At 44.2% G+C, this 22,453-nt stretch overlaps 2 protein-coding genes across 7 annotated transcripts; both read left to right on the top strand.

Annotated features, from left to right (window-relative positions):
• The first annotated feature begins 70 nt into the window (after nt 1-70).
• LOC117735140 (casein kinase I) lies at nt 71-10,366 on the top strand. Of its 2 annotated transcripts, none has more exons than XM_034539604.1 (12): nt 71-396; nt 3,268-3,358; nt 3,760-3,870; nt 4,210-4,358; nt 4,881-5,109; nt 6,625-6,795; nt 6,987-7,135; nt 7,262-7,457; nt 7,600-7,739; nt 8,373-8,440; nt 8,546-8,554; nt 8,673-10,366. In XM_034539604.1, exons 2-10 carry the CDS (start codon nt 3,283-3,285, stop codon nt 8,403-8,405), a joined length of 1,254 nt encoding a protein of 417 aa, XP_034395495.1. In that variant the 5' UTR covers nt 71-396; nt 3,268-3,282; the 3' UTR covers nt 8,406-8,440; nt 8,546-8,554; nt 8,673-10,366. The 2 variants fall into 2 exon arrangements, with proteins under 2 accessions (XP_034395495.1, XP_034395494.1); XM_034539603.1 differs by adding an exon at nt 2,872-3,004 and having other exon boundaries at nt 129-396; nt 8,546-10,366.
• Nucleotides 10,367-10,516: 150 nt separating this feature from the next.
• LOC117734853 (transmembrane protein 184B) lies at nt 10,517-21,613 on the top strand. 5 transcript variants are annotated; one of them, XM_034539150.1, is made up of 9 exons: nt 10,517-10,675; nt 14,669-14,902; nt 16,508-16,673; nt 18,581-18,671; nt 18,786-18,861; nt 19,267-19,358; nt 19,520-19,689; nt 19,974-20,168; nt 21,158-21,613. In XM_034539150.1, the coding sequence occupies exons 1-9, from the start codon at nt 10,664-10,666 to the stop codon at nt 21,385-21,387; spliced, it is 1,266 nt and encodes a 421-aa protein (XP_034395041.1). In that variant the 5' UTR covers nt 10,517-10,663; the 3' UTR covers nt 21,388-21,613. The 5 variants fall into 5 exon arrangements, with proteins under 5 accessions (XP_034395041.1, XP_034395042.1, XP_034395043.1 ...); XM_034539151.1 differs by having other exon boundaries at nt 10,517-10,804; XM_034539152.1 differs by having other exon boundaries at nt 10,529-10,947.
• Nucleotides 21,614-22,453: the final 840 nt, after the last annotated feature.

Raw genomic sequence — 22,453 nt, 5'->3', positions numbered from 1 at the left:
ATTTTGCAAACTGCATTGTGACTCAAAGCGAGTAACGTAAATAAACGGGGTAATTAGTGAGTGGTCAAGTGTTCTCGAGGAAGGAGCAGTTGGATGTGACGTTTTCCTTTAACGACTGTGCCCTGACATCCAGAGAATGACATCATCGACGTTGTGAACGGGCGCGCGGTTGAGTAACGAGAGGGGGAGACAGACTCGAGTGGAGGACGGCCGCCGCGCTGCTGGAGCTTCTCAGGGACTATCAACAGGGAGTGCAACCGACGACAGAGCTAAGAGCTGGGGATATGAGAGCCGCCAGAATCCGCGCCCATCCTCGTCAGCCCATGTCCCTGTCCGACTGACAACCATCGGAGCAGAACCTCGACGGAACCAGCTCTCGGACGAACCCAATATCGGGTGAGTGGTGGGTCGGGGAACCACCGAAACCGAGGGGGAAAAGGGGCCTGATTCGGCCGAACCGGAGTCTTGTATTCACGGCGTACAGGAAGCGGGGGAGGGGGCGAGCAGCGGGGATGGCTATATCCACACGGGACGAGCCCAGTACAATAATGGGTGCGGTTGGAAACCAAATATATGGGAAAGTACGACATAACGTTAGCGTGCACATTAACCGGTAACTTTAATATCTAAAAGGATATTGGTGCAGTAACGTTGCGTGTCGCGGCTCGGCTAACGTAGCTTCCTCTGAGCAGCTAACGCGTACTAACGTGACATTTAAATGCCTCACATTGGTATTTTACTAACGTAACGCACGGAGTCTGCGCATTATACAAACGGACGTTTAGAAACCCGAAGCTGTTTCGGTGTTTTAATGAAATGTAGCGTTAGCTGATATTAGTTGTAACGTCAAATCGTAGCTAACTGACTTGCTTCTCGACCAATGTATATCACGAAAGAGCGACGTCGTCTGACATCTGCCATTTACCGGTAATGCATATTAAACTAACTTTTGTTTGTTTTTTGTTCATGCATTTAGTGTCGAGTCGGTAACACACGAGCTGATTGTAGAGTGACAGCTGCCCGACTGAGAGGCGTAGCAGTGCTCTGTTTCATGTGACTGTGAAATCCTCTGGCACTATTTCACTCTTTTAAAAAAAAAAAAAAAACATGTTTTAAAGAGGACTTCTTTTGTGGCTTTCATTGTATGGCACTTTCTGCATAAGTGGGTCTCGACTGATTACGTGTAAACACATGCAAAATGGCATCACACCTGGGATTCAGGTGTTTTAAAAAAAAGAATAGGCGTTTCAACCACAGCCCACTGACCTGGAGACCCTCACAACCATAACAGCACATGGTGCAATGTGTTAATTCCACTTGCTTCACATCACACAAGGCCACATTGACAAACATCCAATGATGCATTCTCCACTTCGCTGCCAGGTTTTCACTAAGCTTAGCATTGCAATAGCAAGTTTTCCTTTTGCTGAGGCTTTTTGGAGTAAACAAATGAGTGCATGCGAGTGACGGCCACATGTACGCAGTCTTAAATATGCTGCGAGGCACTGTGCGGTTTTAAATTGTGTCACCATTACAGTACCAAGCAATTAATCAATGACACTCACTGTGTAGCCTTGTGATTAATGTTGCGCCCTAAATCGAGTCCATGGCTACAGCACATGAGACACCCTCTTGGTGTAATGAAACCCAACCCTTTTATTAACCCGAATCTATCTGCCTCCATCACATCAACGACGGCAGGTTGTCTTCTCATCTGCTAGAGTTGACGGGGTCGAGGGCATCTTACGATATGATGGTTCAGTCTTTTTTTACTTGCAAGGCCTGTGCACTGCAGTTTGTTTTGAGTTTTAAACACTGCTCAGTTTATCAAAGACAATATTAGTCATCTTTGTTTTTAAGTAGTTTTAGAACAGAGCTGGTGTCTGCAGCGCTCTTTTTTTTCTTCTTTTAATCCAAGTGCTTACAATCAAGCAAAGTAACTTGTGGGATAATTTATGTTGGGACAAAGGAGGTTCTGGCAGAAAGTAGACAGAATGCTATGCACTGATCCTGCAGAATTGATGACTCTTCTTCTGCTGGCTTGAATTGGCATGTTCTCAAAACTGAGGTTTCTGAGAACGCTTTGTTTAGCAATTTCTGAGTTGGTTTGAGACTATTTATCTATAGGGGAGGGGGATCGAGGCAGGAATCTGGAACAATGTTATGCTCTATTTTAGAGCTTCACAATATATTGATATGAATGTGTATACACATGTGTTTTTTTTTTTTCAATAAAACATCTCAGATTGTTAAAATACCTATGGTCAACCCATATCGAGGTATTTGGTAAAAAATATAATTATATATTTTCCCCATAATTTCCAGCCCTAGTCAATTGTCAATAAGTCACATGACTGGAAGTGTTATTTGAAGATGCAGCAGTGCTGATTTTGGAACGAGAGTATGCTGTTGCTATAAAGGGTTCCGTTTTGTTTACATAGTTTTCCCAAATTGGTGGTGAGGAAGTGAATCCCTTAGATAAAAGATGCTCTCCGTCGATACGTTCTCCACAGCACTTTGCTTCCTGAAGTTCATCGCACAGAATTGTCTGAGGGCCTTGACACGGACAGAACCAGCCAGCGCTCCGCGGCTGCTCGTGCCTCCTCTCCCTTGGCAGTGCTCGTACAGAACAGTGGAGAGCTTAGTCTTGCTTTTGCAGTGGCTGCACAATGTGGCGTGGTAGAGAGCGTACTAAATAAATGATGATCCTGCTCGAGCATCACGTGCAGGTCAGCTCAGACGACGCACTTCATTTACTCATCTGTGCCAATGTTTTGTTCTTGTGCAGCAGCCGTTTCTGCTCCAAGTTGCAACTGACGATTCTATGTAGCCCCTTAATTTTGCTGTGTTTTCTTTTTCCTACCTTCCCAGCTTTCGCTGATCTCACTGCAACCACCTCCCCCTCCCAGCGGACATACAAATCTAATCGTGCATTTCTGGAGGTCAGACAGCTGTTGGCTGATCAACTAGCCCTGCCCAGGCTACATTCTCACACAAACACGCGGTCAGTTCAGTGTGTTCAGGCTGGATCATGCTGTGAGCAGCTGACTGACTCTTGAGAATATCTTCACTGTCACTCGGGCGGGAAAGGGGGGAGGGGGAGAGGGAGAAATGCCCGATGCTACGTTCAGCTGATTTGCACAGTAACTCATCCTGTAATGTTTTTGAGTTAGTGGTGAGAGAGAAAAGTGGCACATCTGAGATGCGCTACTGTGTCACGTGTCCTTCACATTCTTATGATCATCTCTATTTTTCTGTTTGTGACAGTGACAACCCACAAACATGGAGCTGAGAGTGGGGAACAAGTACCGGCTCGGCCGAAAGATAGGGAGTGGCTCCTTTGGCGACATTTACCTTGGTAAGTGTCTTTTTTTGTGTGTTTGCATGCCATGCCCAACTTTCCATGTGTCTCTTCTGTTAAGGGTCTTTCCACATTAGTTTCTGGACAGTCTCTCTCTTCATACTGCAACGTCAATTCATCCTAACTTCTCTTGGCACCAAACTGGATTTTCCTTCATATTCATCAATCATTTTCCTGGTACAGGCACAATTGCAATGGCTCTTACAGCTATAGTTTAACTCAATTCAAAGCTCTATTTAGAGTAGTACAGTAACACAAATAGGACAATATTGAAATCTGTAATAATGCTGGGCCAAACTGTACACATTATGATACTAATATAGAATGTAAATGGAGGGAGATAAACAAGCTGTACACATTATGATAGTACTGATAGTTGTACTTTTGTGTCTCCTCAGGTGCCAACATTGCCACCGGTGAGGAGGTAGCCATCAAGCTGGAATGTGTGAAGACCAAACACCCACAGTTGCACATTGAAAGCAAGTTCTACAAGATGATGCAAGGAGGAGGTAAAAGAGTGACTGTTGTTTTGACGAGATTCTTCAAGCATTCCTTATCAAATGTCACTCATAATATTCTAGATGCATATATCCCACTAAGCCTGCTGGAAAGTTGTACGATGACGTCTTTTAACAAACTTTTTCAAATTCTTGTAATCTGAATCCACCCTCGGTAAACATACATTAAGGCATTTTCAAGATATTGATTAGCTTGTATAGAATTTACTTTGCTTTAAAGAAATGTATTTGAGTCCTAATAATGGCAAGTACAATAATTTAAACTGTAGGTGTGCCAGACTGCCGGTGAAACGGGTTGAACGAACTTCATGCTGACTGTGTGTGTTCTAGTGGGTATTCCATCGATAAAGTGGTGTGGTGCAGAGGGAGACTACAACGTGATGGTCATGGAGCTGCTTGGTCCCAGTCTGGAGGACCTTTTCAACTTTTGCTCCCGGAAGTTCAGCCTAAAGACTGTCCTGCTTTTGGCAGACCAGATGGTATGACACAAACCATTATTTTTTGCACATGATTCCCCTGAGGCTTCTTTGAAGATTGTAGATATAATGTCTCCACTACTCTGGTGCAGCCAGTGTACTCTATAATTCTGGCTTTGTCTTTTTAGACTGCTGGCCTAAATATTTAATTTCATACGTCAATTGTTCAAACGCAACTCCTCTCACCTTTTGTTCCAACTGCAGCCAGGTTGCTGTGTCAGTCCTTTTTATATGGGCGTTTGACTCTCCACTTATAGCCTGGGGTCATCACCTTCCCCTGTCCTGACTTCATATATCCTGCTGTCCTCCCATGTCCTCCTTTCATGTCCTTAGTTTGCTCAGGGTATAGATGTATAGAGTGCACCTACAACTGTTCTAAAACACAAGGACAGTGCTGATTTGACAGCATTGGACTTTGTTGCTGTGTATTTATGCCACCGTGACACTGCCCAATGTATCCTAATTGTGAAGTGTTTTTTTGTTTTGTGCTGCAGAACCTGACCTCTTTGTATCACCTGTTTTCAGATAAGTCGTATTGAGTACATCCATTCCAAGAATTTCATCCATCGGGACGTTAAGCCTGACAACTTCCTCATGGGGCTTGGCAAGAAGGGTAACCTGGTGTACATCATTGACTTTGGCCTTGCCAAAAAGTACCGCGATGCCCGCACACACCAGCACATCCCTTACAGGGAGAACAAGAACCTGACTGGCACAGCGCGCTATGCCTCCATCAACACGCATCTTGGAATTGGTAAGCTACATTTGGAGAGTATGTTTTGATGTGTGTTGGGTATCAACAATTGGTGCTAAATTGGTTACCTTTTATGCAGAACATTGGATTAGACCCTCAGAAAATGGTACTGCTGTTGGTTCTTGACCACCTGGCCATGTTATTCACAACACGCATGATGTTAGGGAGTTCTGTTGTAGACTTGTGTAATGAAGGGTTCTAGAAAGCCCCTGTTGGAGCTGTGATTTATCTTTGTTTACATTCTATGTATTACTACCACGGCAGAGTGGTTGTCTAAAAGTCTGGATAATCCTGATGAAAGCAAACAGAAATGCAGCGAGACACAATGTCAGTCACAATGGAAAGAGAATATGCTTCTTCACTTCTTTATGACTCACATTACATTGTATGGATAAGAGCGTTCAGCCCTTGTCATGTTGCTTACAAACCTTCTGCCTCATCAGGGTCACACCCTCGCTCTACTTTGACAGCTGCCTCTCGCCACCATGTTAAATGTAATTCATCAGAGCTTGGGTTACTGATGATATCTACCTCTACATGACATTCATCCCTAGCCTGGAGGTGTAATGCACTGTACTACGTGCCAGATTTTCCCTGTCTACAGTAGTTTTTGGAATCTTTTAAAAAAAAATCTTAATCAGTCATTACAATTTTTCAAAGTAATAGGAATGAGTCCTGAAACACAAACTTCCACCGTTTGCATTTATGCTTTAAAAAAATGTATAACATTGGTGATCCATTTGTTCAGATTATCTTGCTGAACCAAATGTGTAAATATCATAAACTTGTTTACCACAGATCTTATTTTTTGCAATAATCCCAAATCCAATGGGACAATCCCATTAACTTTTTACATTTGGAATTCTTACAGTTGCTTTTTTCAGTCAGGAAGCTAACAATTCTAGCTCTACATACCACAAACTCTTCTTTATTGACATCCGCCATTCCCTCTCTTCTTTCCACTTTTTTCCTTTTGGATGGGCCCTCCTCTGTACATCGTCTTTTTGTTTATACTCACCCTATCAGATCATACAGGGGATGTGAAGGAAGAGGGCTCATGAGGGAGAAAGTAGTAAGTGCCGACTGGTGTGGAAAACAGCGCTGTTGTCATTTTAGTGTAGTGCAGAGCTTTTTTATATGGCTAACTATTTAAACTAGTATTATAGTTTACTATCTAAACAGCTGCAGTCCCAACAAGTTGCATATCTCTGTATTTTGTTAAGATAACATTGACTTTTGAAAAGTATGCATTGAATGTGGAACCTAATCAGCCATCAATGGCTTGTGTTGTGATGTCCATACCTTGCTTTGCCGTGTTCAGGAGGTTCTTTTGTGTGCTTTCATGAATAACGGACTTCACAAGTTCCTCTGTAAGAAGTGCCTCTATAGGCTGTGACTGACTGGTTGTAAGAAACCACATTTTATTTCAAAAACATTAAATAGGATATTTATGATCTTCAGCTGAGATCCCTCAGTTCCTCACTCTTGTATGCACTCTTCTTCTTTTGTTAACAGAGCAGTCCAGACGTGACGACCTGGAGTCTCTTGGCTATGTCCTCATGTACTTCAACCTGGGCTCCCTCCCCTGGCAGGGTCTCAAGGCCGCTACCAAGAGACAGAAGTATGAACGAATCAGTGAGAAGAAAATGTCCACACCCATCGAGGTTCTTTGCAAAGGATATCCTTGTAAGTAAGATTTTTGTGGTGCCTCTGTGTTTTGGGCAGCAACTTACCTGTAGTTCTGAAATGGTGTGCAGCAACAGTGTGGTTGTGTGTGTGGTTGTGTGTGCGTGCGTGCGTGCGTGCGTGCGTGTGTGTGTGTGTGTGTGTGTGTGAGAGAGTTTGCGTACTGAGTTTGCTTATTTGTTCTCCTCCAGCTGAGTTCTCCACATACCTGAATTTCTGCCGTTCCCTCCGTTTTGATGACAAGCCAGACTACTCTTACCTACGACAGCTCTTCAGAAATCTGTTCCACCGCCAGGGCTTCTCCTACGACTACGTCTTTGACTGGAACATGCTAAAATTTGTAAGTTTCCATGTAGTTTGTCACTGAAGTGTTGACGTTATCATTCAGCCCTCTTTGATTCAAAAAAGCTTGCAATATAGTTCAGTTTATTCAAAGCTACATTTTGTTCATGATCCCATCCATCAGGGTGCAAGTCGAACAGCTGAGGATGGGGAACGGGAGAGGAGGGCGGGAGACGAGAGGGACGAGCGAATCGGAGGAGCCCCGAGGGTGTCTGCGTCGCGGGGCCTGCCCCCAGGTCCCAGCCCTGCAGCTGCCAACAGAGTCCGGAATGGGCCAGAGCAGGCCATCTCTAACCCTGCCTCGCGGGTCCAGCAGTCTGGTGAGCTTTCTGCTGAAATGCCCAAGTTTGAAACTCCTGCCGTCTGTCTTAACAAAGCCATATTACGCTGACGCGGCAATAGTTTTCCTCTTGAATATCTGCAGAACGTGTTATCAGTTCACAATTGTATACCTCCTTTCAGGGAACACGTCGCCTCGTGCGATTTCTCGCGCAGAGAGGGAGAGGAAGGTGAGCATGCGGCTCCACCGCGGGGCTCCTGCCAACGTCTCGTCCTCCGACCTCACAGCCCGCCATGACCAATCCAGAATTTCCACATCGCAGGTGAGAAACCATTCTCTGCTCCTTTGGTCGGCCAGGCATGTGGTGTTCAATTAAAGATATGAGTTGTGAGCCACAATATTTGAATGCGAAAATGTCTCAACATCAAGAATATAGTCTTGAAGGGATAAAAGCGAATGGAACTATCATCCAGCCCTTCTTCTACCCGCAATTTATTTCTACCAAATAAGAACTCTTGCGCAATAGAATCCCAGTAAATTAAACAGCACCCCAAACTGAAGCCTAAAAAAATAACCCTCAAACTAAGTTGGCACTTCCTTTAAATGTTTTTTGTTTTTTTTAAACGTGTGTAATACGCACTTATTTGTCGCATGGCTGACTGTTCATACAGTGCAGTGCTGAAGTGTTTATACAGTGCAGTGCTGAAGTGTTTTTAAACAAACACATAGTTGTTGTGCTGAATCTGCTCCAGCAAATGGCTTTTGAAACCAGAATCAACTCCACAAGTTTAATGGTCAAGAAGTTTTAACTTGGTTAACACTGTTCTAAAACAATCTGTTGTACTTAGTCATGTGTTTTTAGATGTCTTATGAAATCATTTGTCAAAGTTGTCAGAACAGTGTTGTTGTTGTTGGCCGACAGTCCGTATCATGTCTTCATTCTCCTCTCTTGCAGGTCAGCGTGCCATTTGAGCACATTGGGAAGTAGAATTCTTTGGCTCTGCATGCACATGAAACTGACAGGTGAGGTCTTATGTCACTCACTTATCCCCATGCCGACTGCAGAAATGCCGCGCCTACCAATCCATCATCCTCTTTAATAACTTATCGCTCCGCTTGTCGTTGCAGGGCTGCAAGGTATGTTCATCGCCCCGATTTTTATTTTTCCTTTTGTTTTTACCCCGTCTTATGAAAAGATGATTGCCAATGGACACGTGGATCTTTGGAAAAGGACAGTGAATTTTATTTTTTTCAGGATCCAGGGAAGTACGTGGCGGTATCCAACATGCACTCTTTCATGAACTTTTTTTTGCTGAACCGTGGACCACCACAATACGAAAAGCAAATGAATGACAGTCCTACACCATTTTTACTCCATGGTTGCTCATACCTGCTCCACCCCTCAAAACATTTCCCTCGGTACCTTCTGTCAGACACATGTAAAGAGCAGTTGGCGTCAAAGAAGCTAAAAAGGTATCCGGGACATGCGCATGTTTCTCATCAAAGGTCGACTTAGTGATTGATATAGGCTTAGTAAAGATTTTTCTTTTTCAGTTCAACACAGCGAAAAACACATTTTCAGTGTCACCTTTTCATCTTTCAGGAGAATATCTTAAATTGGGAGCTTGTTATGAGTTTCCTTTTTTTGGGGGGGGGGGGGAAATAACAGTTAAAAGATGGAACAAACAGGGCGTGGTAGATAAAAGATTAGTGGACAAAAAGAACGGTAGCTTTGGAAAAGGATAAACAAGTGGAGTTTTAGCTGTTGTAGAGTAATATTTCCCGGTGAAGTAGCAATTGGTGCTCGCTTGCCCTTCATCACGTTGTGATGATTTACTGTCCCTCAAAACCTCCACCTCCCCTTACTTTGCCTGTTTGGACTTCGGTGTTTTCTTTGTTTTTTTTGTGCGTGGGTAAGGTGACGAATGACCATAGATATTGCAAAGACACACTCCCAAGTCTTGAGGGAAGCTCCTCAGGAAATTCTCCGTGTATTTGACCAGAGACCATAGCTGCCCATTTTGGCTAACAAATAGTGGCTGCAATTTTTATGATAGTTCTAAATGTTACCATTTTTATTTCTGTTATTGGAAGTCATGGGGGAGTGGACAGGCTCTGTTGGGGGTGCCTCTTAGGGGGATGGGACATCCAATGAAATTTTTTTTAAATCTTTACTGCACTGTAAATATTTTTTTTTTTATTTCAATGTAAAGCCAAAATGTTGTTCTTTTGTTTTAAAGTGTAAAGTAGAAAAATGCATACTAATGACATAAATTGGGGCTGGGTTCAGACTTTTAGGTATTTAAAGGACTAAATTGTGGAATGGGCTACTGTTCTTTTGCCAGCTGGGTCAACCAATATTGTGTGTGTTTGTGAGCGCGAGAGAGTGATGCAGTGAATCCCTGCTAATAATACAATATACATTCTGTCTGTTAGCATACCGTTGTATCCCCGCTTCTCTGCTATTAATGTTAAACTATATATTTGAAATAACCTTCCGTTCTCTTTTTGTTTCACTTCATCTTCCCGCATTGTTTTAGAAGTAGTGTTCGGTTTTATTTTTTGTGCCTGTCTCTTTTGGTTCTATTACGAGTCAAAGGTTGTCAACCTCATATAATACATAGGGCTTTCAATATTCCTTCTGCACAATGATATGCTAATGATTGACGTCACCTTTTTGGATTTTAATCTCCAGCAACCTTGATGATGTCATTCAAAAAAGGAGTGTGTGTGTGTGTGTGTGTGTGTGTGTGTCTTTGTACAGGCCACCGTGACCCAGTGGCATTGTGAGCGCTTTGGTTGGGAGTGATAGAAAAAAGGTTGAGGTGATGGGGAATTCACTTTATGTATTGTGTACTGATATCTTGTACAGTTCTTTAACACACTTTATTTACAACAGTATTTGTGTATATTTTATGAAGTAATAAAAATGAATAACGTTGCGCACAACTTTTCGCTGACCTTTCTCTCTGTCTCAGCTTTTTCTTATTGCTGCTTATTGGTTTTTGTTTAACACCATAATAACAACATGCAGTGCAGTCCAAAGTTACGTCATGTCAATCGCACAGAGACCCGGAAAAATAAACATGGTCAATACGCATGCGCCATCAGCGGAGTTTTCCAGTGGCAGCTGCTGACTGTACAGCGAACTGCAAGCTGATGATGATGTGGAGGAAATAACGGAACGCTGTCTCCATCAGCTTCGGAGGGGAACCGGCGAGATAAAGCCAGCAGCTGCTCACAGACATGTCGGTGGAGGTGAGCGCGTCGCCTCTTTAAAGCGGTTTAGACTTCACGGGGAACAGCAGGCTAGCTAGCTAGCGTTAGCTCGGCGCAGTTAACGCTCAGCTGCCGACTCCAGCTGGAGGAAAGAAGAAGAAAAAAGAGGCAAGTTCTGCAGCGATCAGATGAGTGGGTGGCTGTGGTCTGAATGTTAACGCTTGGCCAATTCACTCTAAAAAAGATTTGCGACGATGAGCTAAGCCGAAGCTTTGATTCAATCCAGCGCAGATCAAACGACGGCGGATGAGGTGAGTGAAGCAGCAGGAGGAGGAGGATGGAGCTGCGAGCTCTCAACAACAGCTACCATTTTATTTCACTTCAGCAGGGGAGGGGGGTTATCTTAACGCAGACTGTTTTGTGTGTGTGTGTGTGTGTGTGTGTGTGTGTGTGTGCGCGTGTGGTTCTTTGTGGGCTCTACAATAGCTACACTTAGAGCAATTAAAAAGAGACGTGGTCACCATGGAGTGCTCTTCAGTGCCTCTGCTTGGAAACGGCCTCAATGGCCGGATGCTCTCCAGTGCTTCTGATGGCCTGTCACAAAGACCGCTGATTCGATTGAGGTCAAAGTACAATGCATGTTTTGATACCTACCCGGGTGCAGTCTGCAGGATTGCGAGTTGCCTCTCTCTTGTCTGTGGCTCACTGGGAAGCACCGAGCTGTGTTGTCGATGTGGTGCTTGTAAAGGCTCAAGTGAGCACAGACCTGATCCCATATTTATTTTTAATCGGATATATAGATAGTTTTATTATAACAACCTGTTTTAACTGGCTTGCATCCAACCATGGTTGGTAAATACATAAGTACATGCATAAATACCATGATAAAACCTCCCCTCAATAACAGTTGTGTACATCACAGTTGTTAAATAGTCTGCTTAATGTTGATCACATTGGTAAGCAGCATGAGTCATCCATAGCCAACCTATATTTAGCTGGAGTACAGGGGGGTTTGAAAGTCACCGGGAAATTAGCTTACACTGAATTATCAGATTTTTGCCTTCCTGGAATCCACACCAAGACACTTGCGTAGTTGGAGAGATGACGGTACTGACAGGCCTTCAATGATTTGATCTCGTGGGCGGTGGAGTGGCTTTCTGGATGCTTTTGATCCAGTTTGTGGAGTTCTTGTTCTCATTTGTCCAAATCAGTGCAGGAAATATGATGGCTTGTTTTATTTTCTCTTATAAATCCTTTTTAGAAATTCAGAGATATGGGGATATTCCAGTGGGAGAGAAATCCTCCCATTCTGCTGACGTGGCCCAAATGCAGCATTGGCATATGGGTTGATGCAGTGCAAACCCAATAAAGACGATTCAGAGGTTTTTGGGCAGTGCAGTTAGCTTCATTTTTGACTGAATGTTGAGGAATAAGCTCAAATATGTGACAAGCCACTCCACACTGGGGAAACGTATCACAACCATGTGTGCATAGAACCATGTGTAGAGGGTATGCATTAATGATGGAGGCCCCGCTGTCTTTGAAAGATAACTAAATCCGACATTAATTAAAAAAAGGCTTTAATCAACAACATTTAGCACCGTTGGTTTACTAATGCATTGGCCAAATGTATTAAATGCATACCATATCAGTTATTGTTATGATTAAATTGTTCAACCTTTAAAAACTGAGTGTCAGAGTCATAGATTACAATGGAGTGCATTAAAACATCCATGTTGAAAAGGACAATGTTCAGTTTGTCGAATTATTTTTGCTTCTTTTGATTTCGGAGCAAATCTTCTCTCGTACAACTTCCTGGCAAACCTATTTCCTTATATGGAGAGATGGGGGCGTGGCAGATTGCAGTATGCAGATTCACTAACATGCATGGCGGTAAGAGAAAAATTGGCTGTCTTGAATCCGACATTCGTTTTTGCATGGGCACTTATTTTGTGCGCAAAAATATTGTCCGTTATCCATTTCAGGGAGCACACATTTTACACGAGGTGACATACGTCTAACAGTTGTTTCAATCGATTCCACTTTCATGTTGCTGCAGCACCCAAGGCCAAAACTTTGGTGATTTGTGCAAAAGTGTCTAATTACTCTAAACTATTTGTGTTATGAGCATCACTTCTAGCAACACTGTTCTTCTTCCTTCCTCAGCAAAGCACAGGGAACAAGAAGGGGAGCGACCTGCTCGCCTATCAATCTCTTCTCTCCTCCTTCTCTGCGTCCATCTCTGCAGCCAAAAGTCTGTTCTACCAATCCAGAATCGAATCCTCTTTATCTAACCCTAAAAAGCTCTTCTCAATTTTTTCCAACCTCCTTGACCCCCCTGGTCCCCCCCCCCCCCCCCCCCCCCCCCACCCCTCCCTCCACCCTTCTACCAACCCACTTTGTTAACTACTTTACAAAAAAGATAGACGACATATGCTCTTCATTTACTAATCCATCTTCCATAACTACACCTCCAGTAACTCCACCTTCTTCCCCCTTGTTCCCTCTTTTATCCCCCTGTCTCCTAATCAAGTCCTTACCTTGGTAACCTCTGCCCGCCCAACCACCTGCCCCCTTGACCCCATCCCTTCTCACATTCTCCAGTCCATTGCTCCGGACCTTCTTCCCTTTCTCACCCATCTTATTAACACCTCCCTCTCAACCGGCTGTTTCCCTAACTCTCTGAAGGAGGCAAGAGTCAACCCTCTCCTGAAGAAACCCACTCTCCTCTGACTACTGGGGTCCCTCAGGGTTCAGTCCTTGGTCCTCTTCTCTTCTCTCTGTACACCAATTCTCTTGGCTCTGTCCTTCGCTCGCATGGCTTCACCTACCACAGCTATGCTGACGACACCCAACTGATCCTCTCGTTTCCCCAATCTGAAACACAGGTAGCAGCATGAATCTCTGCCTGTCTGACCGACGTCTCTCAGTGGATGTCCGCACACCACCTGAAAATTAACCCGGACAAGACTGAACTTCTCCTCCTTCCAGGAAAAGGCTCTCCCACCCACGACCTAACTATTAACTTCAACAACTCAGTGCTGGCTCCGACTCTGACTGCCAGGAACCTCGGTGTGACACTCGACAGTCAACTCTACCTGACTGCCGACATTACCGCAATAACACACTCCTGTAGGTACATGCTGTACAACATCAGGAGAATACGACCCCTTCTCACTCAGAAGGCGGCACAGGTTCTGGTCCAGGCTCTGGTCATCTCACGGCTGGACTATTGCAACTCCCTCCTGGCAGGTCTACCTGCTAATGCCATTCGACCTCTACAGCTCATCCAGAATGCAGCTGCTCGACTGGTCTTCAACCTCCCGAAATTTACCCACACTACTCCGCTCCTCTGCGACCTTCACTGGTTACCGGTGGCCGCCCGCATCCGCTTCAAAACATTGGTACTTGCGTACCGTGCTGCGAACAGATCGGGTCCGGTCTACATCCAGGACATAGTCAAACCGTACACCCCAGCCCGTTCACTTCGCTCGGCTTCTGCCAATCGGCTCGTAGCTCCTTCACTTCGAGCTAAACACTCAACAAAATCACGACTGTTTGCTGTGCTGGCTCCTCATTGGTGGAACGAGCTCCCCATTTACATCAGGACAGCAGAAAGTCTCTACATCTTCCATCGCAAACTAAAAACACATCTTTTTTGACTATACCTTGAATAGGGATGGTAGAGCCGTAGTATCAATCTAGTAGCACTTAAATGTCCCTTACCGATAGCACTTTGTTGTTTAGCACTTTAGTAGCACTTAAATGGCACGTACGGATAGTACTCTGTAGTTTAACGTTATTGAAGAAATTGTACTTGCTTGATTCTTGTTGTTCTGAGTTTGGACTCATGGTTTAATGCACTTATTGTAAGTCGCTTTGGATAAAAGTGTCAGCTAAATGACATGTAATGTAAATGTAATGTAAGGGCGACTACTTATTCAAAATGTCTGGGTGAAATTAGCTTGCATTAGCCAAAGAGCACATATATTTTTGTTTATTAAGTCTCATATGCATCCTTTCTTCATGCAGATGGATCAACTTTGGCGGCGAGACCTCGGCCTGGCAGAGCGGCTGGGGAATGACTCTCCTGTCGGCTTCGCCCCGGGGCCCCCAGCCACGGTGGCCCCACAGCAATCCAACACCTCCTGGGTGCCGGAAGCCCCGGTGGTCACGCCAGAAGAGCCAATTTTCCTCATGACCGCGACTGCCCAAACTATCTCTGGGTTTTTCGTCTGGACAGCGCTTCTGATCACATGTCACCAGGTGAGGAGCGGCCCGGGTAAATCTTAATTTCTTATTGAAATGAACAAGGCTTTTTATTTAATTGTATCCACGCTGCACTATTATCGGTCGAAACACAGCATTAGTATCGCAAAGCTCGACACTGCTTGGTGTGGTAGCTTCTGGGTTAAGCTTGAACACTTCACTAAAATGAACCTCGCTCATGATCTTTCAAGTCTACCCACTGTCCTGCCTTTCACCTTCACGTATGGATGGTTTGTTGAGTACAAATAGCTCCTTTTTTTATCAAAAAACTAAAAACAGTAGACTCATTCACACCCAGGAGTATTTTTCCACGAGCACCGGTGTAATCCAAGGCCGGATGAACGCTCACACACTGAACACATGCATGCAGTTAAAAAAAGTTGAGAAAGCTCCTCCCAAATGCTGAAGTTAGGAGAGTGTTGAAAACCTCTGGGGCTGCGGGTGTTTGTTTAGTGATAGTGGTGCAGATAGACACAGTACAGTGCACAAGTGCTGTTGTTTGTGTCAATTTATTGACCCGCCCCGTGTGTGTGTGTGTGTGTGTGTGTGTGTGTGTGTGTGTGTGTGTCACCTAGCAACAAGCCCTGCGAGCGGACTGCACTGTCTCGCTTGGTGTATTGTCGCCCACTGTTTGTTAATGCGACCAAAGGTGTGTGTCTGTTTACAGACCGGGAAAGGTGATCGGTGCGACATTGTGTGAAGTGGAAGGGAGATGAAGCAGACACAGGGGCCCGCCTGTTCTTCCTGCCGTCTGCTGCTCTCAATAGGAGTGATGAAAGCCCGGTGTCAGTTACCCCAAACAGGCCGTGTGACCTGCCCAGACATGCAGTTTTCATCAGGTGGCAATTAGTTCCCGATTTAAACCCATTTATCCACCGCGTTATATGTCCTGTTTAATTAAACATCTGACTTAAAAGCTACGTGCCCGAGGAAAAAAAACTGTCAGAGAAAAAGATGGATGAATAAATGATGTACCGTCACTCCTAAAAATCAGCCTATCTCATCTTCACTCACACATTCCACATTTTACCAAGCAAAAAAACCCACAAAACCATCCTGTTTACTTTTACATATAAACCAGTTCCCAGACCCAGACCCTTCCCCCCACATGGTTTCACCCAGTGAGCCGTACAGGAAATTTAGCAGGACACATTTTGGCCTCTTTATGAACAAGTACACGGGTCCCGGAATATACAGACCCACAGAAAATGGCACCATGTAAAACCCTCCACTGTGATTCTCCTGGCCCTCTATTAGAGGGATACATGTGCCTCGCTATGCCCTGCTGTTGTAAACAAGTTAAAAGTTAATACCTGCTGATGTTTCTATCGCTTATCCAAAAGAATCTGGTCTCCATGCTGCATTCAGTCACCATACACACACATGGACATGCAGTGTTAATATCACCACCTGATACGGGGCGTGAGGCCTCATGACATCAGATCTGCCTCAGTTTCAGGCTCTGGGAGTGACTCGTCTGTGCACCACATTTGCGACAGAATCGTAAAATAACATTGAATAGACATTTGCCTTTCTATAGCTCAAGCATAAAGGATTTCGGACCTATTGGCTTTTTTTTTTTTCTTGCCCTCTTCTTTTTAGATCTACATGCACCTGCGTTACTACAGCTCTCCAAATGAGCAGAGGCACATCGTTCGGATCCTCTTCATAGTCCCCATCTATGCCTTTGACTCCTGGCTCAGCCTTCTGTTTTTCACCAATGAGGAGTATTATGTGTACTTTGACACAGTCCGAGACTGCTACGAAGGTGAGTGGACGCAGTGCGCCGGATTTTACGGTGCCATATTTGGCAAACGGCTGAATATTCACGGTGGCGAGTTTGTAGAGTTCCAATGTGTCTTTTGACTCCCAGCAGAAATACGGCTGTGAGAATTAACGTGATGCGATACCCCAGTGGCAGATGGCCTTTGCAGTGTCTTCATTTGCAAAGGTTGCCATCTTTGTCCTCGTGTCTCCGTGGCCTCTTGGGAATGCAGGGAAGGGGGGGAACCCGTTTCCTAGCAACTGCAGGAAAACGAGCAAATCCTTGAGAAGATTTTGAAACGCCATCTCATTTGTGAGCAGACAAGCTTTTTTACAGTCCCTCGCGGAGGAATAAAACAAGCAATTATATATACAGTATATATATATCATACTGTGGTTATTTTTGAGGCAATTTGCTTTGATTGTCCCATGTGATCTATGAGGATAATTGCCTGAGCATGCTGTTGGTTATTGTTCCTATCATCTTATATACTAAACAATACTTCTTCTTCTTTTTTTTTTTTAGAACGATTTAGGCGATTATTATCGTGTCCCTCTCCCAACATAGTTCATAAACAGCGTAACATGCACTTTGAGTTCAGGCTTAATGGTGACACCTTTGCACAAATGCTATGCACCTTTATGGCTGATCAAAAGTTGCCCATCTTGGGGCCATTATGTGCCTATTACGTGAAAGATGTGCTCAGTACTATACTGCCACTTTGGGAGTGCATCACAATCCAGTACATATTATAGAATATTATCAGAATATTATAGAGGTTATTGGATATAAAAGTCACAGACAACTCACTCTATAGTTGCACAGTCTTCGTCTCCACAATTGCACGTCTAGATTAATATTAACGTCTCGGATATTTAGGCTCTCACTGTGCGTCAAATAGAGCGCCTTTCAAGCCAGAAGCAGGGAAAGTACCCTTTTAGAGTGCAGTAATCCTGCAACATTAACGAAGCCCCCACTGGCAGGGTTTTCAGTGTGCTACAGTCACAGGCTCACTATTAAACTGAGAGCGGAGCCAGTGGGGAGCCGGTGTCTGTGGGTTACCCTTAAATTAGCCCGAGAACACCTGCGGCAGCGGATGAAAACAAACCACTCTGTCCTCTCACGGGCTTCAATTACTGAATATGCTTTTTGTCTAAATGTATAGGAAGGTAAGAAGTTGCACCTTTTTGAAGAAGGTGAGAGCAGGTACATTGGCAACCAGTGTAGCTGTCTGCGTTTATTAGGTTGATTACATATCAGGGCCCACCATACAAAGGGATTAGAGACCCACCTGGTGCAGCTCTTAGGCCCATGATGCTGTGACAGACCAACACGAAGAAACACCACATGCTCCGATGTGATTTCTATCTTTATTAGCCGTAGCTATGCAAAGCATTAGATGAGTGAATATCATGGCCTCAGAGGTGTGCAGCTCACTGCGTCCCGTTCTCACTCGGCTTCACCTATACTGTACCTGACAATTACGCTTAGGCTTATGCCTCACTCACAACATTACACAAGCATCTCTAAGCCCGCCGATTGGGGGGGTGACTCACCTTTCTGCCTCGAAGTGGTTCGCTCAGCAGTTCTGGAACAAAATCTGCAAAACTTAACTGTAATTATGACAGTCACACAGATCGCTGACAACACGGTTTTGGGGGCCGTTAGAAATGTCCTGTGTTTCTAAATATTTTTGTAAAACCTTGGTATAGATGCATTCAGGTTCAGGGTCTCTGCTCAGTTACTGCGTAACCAGTCGTAAATTATTTTCAGGCCTTCTCCTGATTGGTTCATCCTCTATTTTCCTAACAAATGGGCTTTTTTCTTTTTTATGGCTGTGAATCCTGGGAGTTATTTCACAGACACTAATGATAAACCTACATTTTTTCCCAATGTGTGACACTCTTCAGCCTTTGTCATCTACAACTTCCTGAGTCTGTGTTACGAGTATCTCGGAGGAGAGAGCGCCATCATGGCTGAGATCCGAGGGAAACAGATTGAGTGAGTCTTCCTTGCTTTTCTGATGTTATTCTTTTTCCTTCTAATTTGTCTCTTTGTTGATGGTAATTTTGTGTTAAAGTAGCCTGTCGAATTTGAACCTGCTCTTCCATTTAGGTCAAGCTGTGTGTATGGGACCTGCTGTCTGTGGGGCAGGACGTACTCCATTGGTTTCCTCAGGTTTTGCAAACAGGTACCGATCACTCTCGTGGATCATATACTGTCCTTTGTTTAAAATTACTCAAAGGGTGTTAGACCTATGTATTCATTGACTGATCTTTTTCGGTAAATTCTGTATATTTTGATTCATATTTATGAGAGCTGCTTTGAATAACTGTAGGTAGCCAACAAAGTAACTGTCATGTCAAATTAAGATACTCAAATATACGATGCAAGGTGTTTGTTAATAGATCAGCTGTATTGGTATAACATGTTAATGTTAACATTATACAAGTTTCCTTCATGTCTCATTGAGTATTGCTGGTTTTCAGAAGCTATATACTCAGTTTAGACAGATGAAGACTTCTAAGTGAAACAAGCCGGTGGAGCATCGTTGCTTTCCACTGACTCTCTACTTTTCTCACTCTTGCCTCTTCAGGCTACTCTCCAGTTCTGCGTGGTAAAGCCCCTGATGGCAGTGATCACTGTCATTCTTCAGGCCTTCGGGAAATACAGAGATGGAGACTTCAAGTATGTTTCCACAGTCGCAGCACGGGCATCTTCCGGAGTTGTGATCTATTGTGATCTGACTTGTCGCGCAACACCGACCAACTTCAGCAAAAAACCTGGACGTTGGCCACGTGTGTCATCACTAAAGCACACTCTCTCTCCCCTGTGCCTCTCTCCTGCAGCGTGGCGAGTGGCTACCTGTACGTGACCATCATCTACAACGTCTCCGTCAGCCTGTCGCTCTACGCGCTCTTCCTCTTCTACTTCGCCACGCACGAACTGCTTGTCCCGTACAACCCCATGCTCAAGTTCTTCATGGTCAAGTCGGTCATATTTCTCTCCTTCTGGCAAGGTGAGAAGTCCGGCTTTCAAAATGTCCTTCCTATCAAAATAGTGTGAATTTCCAAGAGGTTGGAAACAAAAAATGTGAAATGCAATGTTACATACTGTACTTAACAAACCGCTTTGTTTAATTTGTGAGGTTATAAAATCTCTTGACTCTTTCCCCACTTTGTAATAGGCGTTTGTTCAATTTGTGTGTCTCCGACAACGTTATTTTGTGCCTGCGCTCTTGTTTACGATTTCCTTCTCTTTTTTTTTTTTTGCGCTCTGCCGCCTCTCTTTTGTACGATTCAGGTGTGCTGCTGGCCATCCTGGAGAAGTGCGGAGCCATCCCTCAGATCAGCTCGGCGGGCTTCTCTGTGGGCGAGGGAACGGTTGCCGCCGGTTACCAAAACTTCATCGTCTGCATCGAGATGTTCTTTGCTGCTGTTGCTCTGCGCCACGCCTTTACTTACAAGGTCTACATGGATAAAAGGCTGGACTCGTATGGTGAGGGCTGTATTCAGGGGGCTGGGGTCATTTTGATGGGTGTGAGATCAAAACATTAACGCAACATATGTAGATGAGAGAAGAGAGTCTGTTTGGTACTTTATGATCGTTCTGCTCTGAATGTGAATGGTCCTGGATATGGACTGTTGTTCTGCACTCTGACGTGACCTCACACTTTGTGTCCCAACCTATTTCACTTTGATTCCTGTCTTTGACGCTCTCTATATATGTTGAGTCTTATTCTTCTGCCTTTCCTTCATTTTCATCTTGACTTTCTGTTGTTCCTTGTCTCTCTCTGTCTCCTTTTCTTTCCCTCTCTCCTTCACTGTGCTGCGCTGAAAGGCTCCTTTCCTATCTATGGACAGTACGGTAGGTCTGATGCTAGCCGTGTTTCACCAGAGTTCTGTATGTTTTGCCCCCACAAGTGTTTTTTCATTTGCCCGTTGGTGTTTGAATGTGGTCAAATGTCCATTACTTTGACATTTGTTTTCAGTTCAGCATGAGTTCAGTTCACTCATTTAAAATCCCCGGCTGTCTTGTTTTAGTTTCTTTATGTTCATTTAGCTGCCAGCGACATTTTACTTGGCACAATTTAGCTCAGTGGTTCCCTCTAATTCTCTCTCTCCCAGCAGTGAAACAATAAGCAATGTAAATGAGTGTAACCTGGTTTTAAATCATCACCTGCATAGTGTTATAAAGTGTGCATTCATTTTGACCTCCACTAATCTCACACTACCCACTGTTGCTTTATTTTGTGATTTGCATGTATATGGCATTCAGAGATCAGATTTAAATATATTAAATATTTTATATTTTACTTCAAAATGTCGATCTATTTGGAAAATTCCCTTGACAGTTTGAAGGAAACAGCCTCGCGATTTTCTCACTCATCGTCTGTCACTTTCATAACCCCGCCCCCACCCCCCACAACCACACTTCTGTTCTCTTTATTGATATTCCAACCTCTCTCCCCCCCACCGCACCTTCAGGCCGCTGTGCCCCAATGAAGAGCATCTCCAGCAGCCTGAAGGAGACCATGAATCCAGGGGACATGGTCCAGGATGCCATCCACAACTTCTCCCCGGCTTATCAGCAGTACACCCAGCAGTCCACACTGGAGCGAAGTGGGGGACCGCCCCTCTCCCGCAGCCACAGTAACCTCAGCACCCGCGCGGACAACGAAAAGACCCTGCTGCTCAGCTCTGATGACGAGTTCTGAGACACAAAGCCACACTCACACTACTCCTGTAGCCCATGTTGGATTTGTATCACTAGTGTCTGACAAATCTGATCTTTTTGTTGGTTCCTTAACATAAGATTTTCTTCTTTTTTTTTTGACAATTAGACAATGAAAAGATCCGATTTATTTCAGACTTATAAAAACATAGGTACCAGACTGTGGTAAGGGCTCGAGAGTTTTGACAAATAAAGAGGAAATAAAAGAGTTTGGAGAAGTTGTTACAAATATAGTCGGCAGGGAGAAGAGAAGTCGAGATGTTCAGACAGACATTAGATTTATTAATTGGTCCGTTGTCATTTGTTTTGATGTCATAGAAGCCATTACTGAACATGGTACAAATAACCGTGCCTGCATATAGTGTCCTTATGCTGCACTTTAAACACCACAGCGAAAAACAAGATATGACAGATATAAGGTGTGTGCCAGAGCAAATATGTGCCATCTACATCTGAAACACATGGCCTCCTTCATCTGTCATTTTTCACATTGATTCTCAATACAAACTCCTCCTCACCCCTCTGCCAATTCTGCCTCTTACCGAATCATTGCCAAATAGAAAGAGTACCATGTGCTCCGGTCAATGAGACCCACTGTCTTAAGATTTAGAATTGATTTATAGTCAAGCAAAACTAAAGAGCCGTTGAATTGCCAGGCTTCATTTTAATATAAGATTTTATTCGCTTTTTAAAATGTAAATGTTGTTTGACCTTGAAGGTGTAACTCATTTAAAGAGTAGTTTGTTGGAAGATTGTTATTCCAGAACATTTTCTGAATATTCTGTGTTTGTTTTCATTTTTGTTATGGGTTCATGTGAACCAGTGACTCTAAAGTGTAATTGCATGACTCCTGCTTTTGGCTCCTCGTGCAATGGTATTGTTTGTGGAGCACTGAGAGGGAACAGCTGTAGGCGGGATATTAGTGTGGCCAGGGAGACCGACGGAAGGACAACGCCCACACAGATTACAGATTACCAAAGAAGCAACGCTTCCCTGCAGAGCTGACCCAGCTGTGATGTGCTGCGGATTGTAATCCCATAATTAAGGGC

The sequence above is a fragment of the Cyclopterus lumpus genome, chromosome 8 (assembly GCF_009769545.1).
Source record: "Cyclopterus lumpus isolate fCycLum1 chromosome 8, fCycLum1.pri, whole genome shotgun sequence".
NCBI lineage: Eukaryota > Metazoa > Chordata > Actinopteri > Perciformes > Cyclopteridae > Cyclopterus > Cyclopterus lumpus.
Note: the sequence above shows the minus strand (reverse complement) of the source record. Positions and strands in the feature narration are given on the sequence as shown.

Coding starts and splice junctions, on each gene's coding strand:
- LOC117735140 (XM_034539604.1), top strand. CDS start 3,283: ATGGAGCTGAGAGTGGGGAACAAGTACCGGCTCGGCCGAAAGATAGGG. Junction 3,359..3,759: donor CTTTGGCGACATTTACCTTG/GTAAGTGTCTTT, acceptor GTGTCTCCTCAG/GTGCCAACATTGCCACCGGT. Junction 7,458..7,599: donor CTCGCGGGTCCAGCAGTCTG/GTGAGCTTTCTG, acceptor ACCTCCTTTCAG/GGAACACGTCGCCTCGTGCG.
- LOC117734853 (XM_034539150.1), top strand. Junction 18,672..18,785: donor ATCCGAGGGAAACAGATTGA/GTGAGTCTTCCT, acceptor TCTTCCATTTAG/GTCAAGCTGTGTGTATGGGA. Junction 20,169..21,157: donor TAAAAGGCTGGACTCGTATG/GTGAGGGCTGTA, acceptor CCGCACCTTCAG/GCCGCTGTGCCCCAATGAAG.